We start from the raw sequence: 6850 nt of genomic DNA on the forward strand, positions 1-6850 counted from the left end.
AAGGGCTCAGAGAGGAGCTGGAGAGAGCCCGGAAGGGAAAGGTGACAGAACACCGCAGGCACGAGCTCGCAGCACTCGGGCCAGTGAGCCCCAAACTGGATGAGTGGTTGCAACGCATCCCGGGAACAACATCGGACATCTCAGTCCAGAAAAGCGCAGTGCTGGGAACAGCAAGGATACTGCGCAGAATCCTCAAGCTTCCTGGCCTCTGGAAGAGGACCCGAGCTGAATGGGGGGACGGAAACCACCCGAGGGGTGAGAGCATTTTATTTTATTTTTTTATATATATCTTACACGTTGTAAACCTTTGACCCAAGGTATGTACAGGTATGTTGCAGAGGCTACCTTGGCTCACTGGTTGAGAAACTCCAAACTATATATTTTAAGACAGTAAGGTGCTCGGTAAACTACTGAGACGTTAAATTCTCATGGAAAGCGAAAAGTCACAACATAATCCAGTTTTTCTCAGTTGGGTTGGTACATTGCAATTTGCAAATTAGTGAGGGCATTTCTCAAAACAACTTGTACAAATAGTAAAAAACATCATGGCTGCCCTGCAAAATAAATAATTTACTTCTCAAAATCATTTCAACATCTATCAAAAGTAAATCTTTTGAGTCATTGAACATGGCATTGCCATCAGAGTGATACATTTTTCTGTTATTCTGAGCATATAAGATTTGCTTTGTCATGCTGAAGGGATGGTCTGGCATAAACTGCCCCTTAAGGTTTGACGACAATTCCGCGTTCTAAATTGAAAGGTACACCTTTGTATTTGTGGCAAATTGATTGCAAGAGACTGGGCAAGCTTCACATTTTACTTTTTGCCGGCATCAGGTCGAAACCGTCTATATCAGTTTTTGATAAATTTCATATTATCTCACGAGTCTGTACGATTGGTCAGTCCACATGTGTAGGTGCTATTTTTCCAAATGATTGATCAATCTAAAGGGGTGAAAATGGCTTCCTCTCTTTGATGATGCAATGTGAATGGTTCAACAAACGGGACGTTTTTGGGATCTCCTAAAAAGCGATTATTTTGGCTCTACGAGGATTCCGCCCCACTTCAGCGCTTTTCTGTTTGCACTGTAATTTCTTGACAAACCATCCCATTGTGTTACAGAAAGGAAAAGACGGCACTGCATCACACCAAAAAACCCCAAATTTATCAAGTAAAATTGTGATCACGGCACAGTCTCCTGACGGATCATTTGAACATCCAACACTGTGGGGATTACAGTGCAGTCCAGCTACTTCCTTTGGGCTACAAATTCTCATCCACATCACACAACGATTATCTTGCTCTGAACTATTTCATAAAACTGGTTGATCATTGGTTGATGTAATGCTTCACAATCTAACTTTGGTTAGAAAAAGAACTTGTTCAGCCATTTCGGTGATGAACTTATGGCAAAATGTTGTAGGATGCGAGTCAATTCAACAAAGAACCAATGTCATGCATTTTGATCAACATGATGCAAGCAGTTGATAATCTTGAATTGCACATCATCGTTGGCATGGTTGTGCCAAAGCATTTGTTTGCAACTTGCTCCAAGAAATGAGAAACGACTTTTTAGATATTCACAAGTGACACAATGATGGAAAGATCGGACAAGTAGTTTTGATCATTTCAATTCTGTTCTGAGAAATGTACCAAAAGCATTGCACTATTAGGATGCACAAGAAATCTTAACTTGAAATGCAATCCGCAGCTTTTGGAATGCCATTTTTTTTTTCAGATTTGCTGGATTTTAGATTCATTTCTTTGTTGCCCGCAGAACAAAAGCTTTGTGAACACATTGGATGAATTGTGGAAATTCAATGTGACCTACTGATTAATCACCTTAAGTTCAAATTTAAAAACAATCTGTATTACAAAAAAAAAAAAAAAATCGATGAGAATACCATTTAAAATAATACCATTCAAGATTCTCTCGTTCAAGTTGGATATTGCACAGAGAAAGAGCACAGTACATCCTAATCATTTCATTGTCAAATGAAAACACTTACGTGAGACATTTTCATTTGCCTTTACAATTTTCGCAAAAGTGGATGTGACTTCTGGAAAAAGAAGAACAAATAAAATCAAAAAGAAGCATTATAACTTTTTCAGATTGAATTTAACAACCTAATTGTACAATTAATTTTAGGCACCTCTTTTCTGTCTGTTGTTTTCACTTATTGGGACCTGAAAAAAAAAACTTTTTTGAATCACGTTTTTTAATTCTCCATTTTATATCCACGCTCACATGGAATCAAAGATATATTACTCTATGTCTATTGATCATTTTCATTTTGACCAATAATAGTAAAGACACTTGTAAATAAAAAAAGTAAAGCAAGACTTGTATGTGTCCTGCCTTGGTTTGACCTGTGTAAAAGTCTCCCGTGCTGAAACAGCCATGCCGAAGGTCCTATTTTCAAAATGTTATTGATGATTTAAAATGAATGATTGGCTGTCTTATCCTGACACTTCAGCTCGCAGAGCTCTCCGGCGTATTGTAACAACATGACAAGGCGATCTACAGTGGCATTCATGGTAAAGAGAGCTTGACTGAAAAAGATGCACCATTTGTAGAAGCACCTGCCCACCCAAAAAAAGAACTCTGAAGACATCGATATACAGTATAGACTTTCATTCGATTCCAGGGAAAATGCATATTAAGCAATAGGAGAAAAATCCGATCGATCCAAAAATGGAATTAGAATCTTCAGAAAATACGTTACAAATCATCAAGGCTCATCTCATAGCAGTAAAAACTTTTTGGCATTAAAAGTTTGAAAAGTAACACTTTTTTGCTCAGAAACGATCAATACTCTTTCACTGATAACAACTGCCCTGCCAATTATTCAAATACTTTATTTCAAGTGGTTGCATGAAACAAAATCATCCGGATCCAGATCATTTTTTAAAAAGTACATTATACTACTTTAAAAATGCATCTAAAGCCAGATTATTCTATTGTGTGCAGCCACTTGACAAAATAAAATTGAGCAAATTCATCACACCACTTTATTTTTTTCAGTCTATCGGTAAAATTCATAAATGTTTGTCTTCACCATCATTGATCAAATTACATGAAAACGACAGATACGACTTTCAAAAGGATTGTGATTTTCCAATAATTGTAGGTTTGTCAAGTTGATCTTACCGGAGAAACGGCCGTAACAGACAAAAGGAGAACAATGATGACAACTGGCGTCATGGTGTTGCTGTTGTTTAAAAATAAAGACAAAACAAAATTTTAAAAGTAAAAATCACACTGGTCTGCATTCGCACGTGTCTCAGATTGAGAGAGAGAGAGAGAGAGAGAGAGAGAGAGAGAGAGAGAGAGAGAGAGGGAGAGAAGTGAAAGAAAAATAAAGCAGGTAACAGTGGAGTAATTTTGTCTTACGGGTGTTAGCCGGTATTTGTGGTTGCTGATGTTTCGTCATATTTTATAGGTTTTACATTGGGTGTGTCTCTTACGTGTTCTATCTCCGATCATTCCAGTTGCCAAACCAAGTTCTGATGGATGAGAGTTTCCATGGTTTCCTGTTCGACATAATGCTACTTGAGGCTGAGCTGAATTGTTTGAATCATGTTGAGCTCACTTGTCATGACATCAAAGATTTTCAAACATGGTTTGAGCATTTCACAGTATCAAAAACACTTTGCTTTGCCATTGTATTGTTTCGCCAGTGTGACTCCCCTCCATCGCAGAATACAAGTCACAGTATGCTCAAATTGGAGAATGCTCTTGATCACAAAATAGGAGTCACACCTAATTTGAGTTCAAAAAGTCAGTAAATATAATAACACATTCCAAAAACATGCATGGCAGGTTAGTTGAACACTCCATATTGTCAATAGGTGTGATTGTGAGCACGGATGGTTGTTCGTAATGTGTGCCCTGTGGCTGTTAACCGGTTCATGGTGTACTCCGCCTAATGCCCCAAGTCAGGCTGGAATAGGCTATATATATGGCCAACACGGTGAACAAGTCGTTGGCGCGTCCGCGCCTCGCATTGCCGAGATCGTTCGAATCTGTGCTCCCACCTCCTGTGTGTAGTTTATGTGTTCTCCCTGTGCTGATGTAGTTTTCTCCGGCTTCTGCGGTTTTCCTCCCGCATTCCAAAAATATGCACAGTCGGTCAATTGATCTCTCTAAATTGTATCGAAGTGTTATTGTGAGTGTGAATGGTGGTTGGTCCATGTATGCCCTGCGGTTGGCTGGCAACCGGTTCAGGGTGTAACTCGCCTACTGCCCTAATTCAGGCAGGGATAGGCTCCGGCACGCCTGCGAACTTCGTGAGGATAAGCGCTTTAGGAAATGGATGGATATGTGTATGTATGTGTGTGCGCGTGTGTGTGTGTATGTGTGTGTGTGTGTGTGTGTGTGTGTGTGTATATACAGTATATATATATATATAATTTTGTTGCGTGTAGTGGTAGCTCACTGTTGATGTTATTAGGTCGGAGGAAGGTGATTTTATTATTATTATTTTTTTTTGCGAGCTCGGAAGCATTTTAGGTGTCCCGAGAGAGCACCGCGATCCTCTGTTTGAATTTGAATGAGAGAAGCACGCACCCGTCGTGTCATGTTGATGTGTAAATATTTAAGCCTATTTCAGAAGAGAAGCAAAGATACGATTTTATATTTGTATTCAAAATATTTACTCGGGTCAGTTTCTGTTCATGTGTTTTATATGTGTACTGCATTTCGTACAAAATTAAAAAAAAAGAAAAACATCCCAATTGAGGGGGCTGGTTTCCCTGAGAAAAATGCATACAGTTAACGCGCAAGTAGAGGTGTTGCCGCATCAGAATTCTTGACAAATGAGTAGCGCTACAATCTTTGTTTTTTTTTCTAAATCCAATCCATTCTCTTTTTGCTTTTGGCTCAACATTTTAAAAACCCTTTGTCAGATTTGAGATTAGGTTGACTGAAGACTCCAAATTGTCCTTTGGTGCGATTGTGGGTGTGAATGGTTGTTTGCCTCCGTTTGACGATCCAGTATCTGCCCTGCAATTGGCTGCCTCTCGCCCGAAGTCATCTGGAATAGGCTCCAGCACCCTTGTGACCCGAAAGAGGATCAGCGGCTTAGAAAATGGATGGCTGGATGTATTTTGGAACGTGGGAGGGAACAGGAGTACCCAGGGAAAACCCACACAAACGCTAAGAGAGCACGCCAGTGCCACACAGATATTCAACTGTGAGTTGAGGCAGATACGATCGACGCCACACGATGATGCCTTTGTAACGTCCTCTATTGAAATTAGCAATACAAAGTGTTGAACTCATCGTGTGTGACAGAGACAGATCTTATTGACCTTCAGAAATCGAAGACACCTTTTCAACACTGGACAAACAGCTTTGCCTGGGCCGCATGCAGCACCGTTTTGAACGGGACACCACCAACAACGTATGTAGACTGTCGACTTCAGCAACCGTTTTTAGGCTTCGGCAGTGGACACAAGACCTTATTTGACCTCATTTTCCCATTTGGCAGTTTTCTGTGCAAGCAGCGTTATCTTCATCTCATTTGAAAGATGCTAACATCAGTTGGTACGGGAAGTAGTGCTGGGACAAGTGGCTGTTGAAGGGTTGAAGCGCATTAGCTTAAACACCTGAGCTACTGGTAGCAGCTGTTCCGTCTCCCAGCTGGTTTGCGCTTTGTCCCACCTGGCAGTTGCTGGATTCAATCTTTCTCTCATTTATTTTTTTTTCCTCAGCGCAGCAAGAATTGACACTACGACTCCAATAGAATCCGATAAAGAGAGGAGTTAAGCAATTACATGTCTTTTCCTTGGAACCCCTTCTGTCGTACGCACATCCGATACTATGGACTTCATTTTGCTTGAAATCACGTGCTCACTTCTCTGGGGCTGGTTAAAATTGCAAAGTCAACTAAAACGTTGCAAAGCTTTAATGAGAAATCTTTCTGGCTTACAAAAAAAAAATCTTTAGGTTCAACAACATCCATGTTGAGACAAATTTATTGGAGGGAAGAAAGAACCTATGAGGCGGTGGTTTGAAACTCGGGTCCTCGCGAGCTGCTCTCCCGCCTGTTTTCGAAGTTTCCCACCTCACCGCACATGATTCAAATCATCGGCTCACCAGCAAGATCTGTCGAGGCCTGCGAATGGCCCCCGATCGTTAGAATCAGGCATGTTAAGTTGGGAAACTTCGAAAACAGGCAGGACAACGGCTCTCCGGTTGTCTACCTCCTGCTGTAAGGAGACAAAGAGGGAGAAGGATGGTGACGAGCTACACGTTCACCATTTTACGTTTGGTAGGAAAGCTTTGTGAAATGGGTGCCGTTGCTTTCCCCTCCTAAATAATTGGAGGTGATGACTTCCACACGCGTTCTGTCTGCCCGCCTTGTCGCCCGTGTATAATTGCATGCACAATTGTATAATGAAGTGCCGCATTTGCACCAGGAAGGGGGGCAGAGAAAGAGAAACACAATGTTTTGCCTTTGGTTTACTTTTCCAAATAGCTTTTTCAAAGTGAGCCGCGCACATTCATTTTCCAAACGACTGGTTGTGGGGAATTCTTCACCGAAACACAGACTGTGACAAAAAGAGAACGGTGAGTACAAAGTAGCCGTCAGAGAACAGGCCAGTTGCTGCGCAGCTTTTTGAATGGGAGAATATTTGAATTTATTCTATTCGCGTTGGTGTCCATTAAGGTAAAATTCACTGCACATTGCTGAGGTGTACTTTGAGTTGCCAATGCCAAAAAATTTAAAAAACTGTCCGTAGTGGGACTCGTGTCCTCCAAATCCAAACCCCAAGACCTCAGCTATGACCGTCCAAAATCAAATAACTGAATAGAAATAATAATTTGGTCAATTTTTTTTTTTT

The 6850-nt window shown here is 40.8% G+C and overlaps 1 protein-coding gene across 1 annotated transcript in view; it reads right to left on the reverse strand.

Annotated features, from left to right (window-relative positions):
• The window catches only part of LOC109514279 (low choriolytic enzyme-like), a 12737-nt gene extending 9429 nt beyond the window's left edge, over nucleotides 1–3308 (reverse strand). Inside the window, exons 1-3 of the mRNA XM_019867214.1 lie at nucleotides 3153–3308; nucleotides 2155–2188; nucleotides 2011–2061 (exon numbers count right to left, since the gene is read on the reverse strand). Coding sequence (XP_019722773.1) covers nucleotides 2011–2061; nucleotides 2155–2188; nucleotides 3153–3206 — 139 coding nt within the window. The 5' untranslated portion in view covers nucleotides 3207–3308. The remainder of the gene's footprint in view (nucleotides 1–2010; nucleotides 2062–2154; nucleotides 2189–3152) is intronic.
• Between the last annotated feature and the right edge of the window lie 3542 nt (nucleotides 3309–6850).

This window comes from Hippocampus comes, unplaced genomic scaffold (genome assembly GCF_001891065.2).
Source record: "Hippocampus comes isolate QL1 unplaced genomic scaffold, H_comes_QL1_v1.1 scaffold2, whole genome shotgun sequence".
Lineage (NCBI taxonomy): Eukaryota > Metazoa > Chordata > Actinopteri > Syngnathiformes > Syngnathidae > Hippocampus > Hippocampus comes.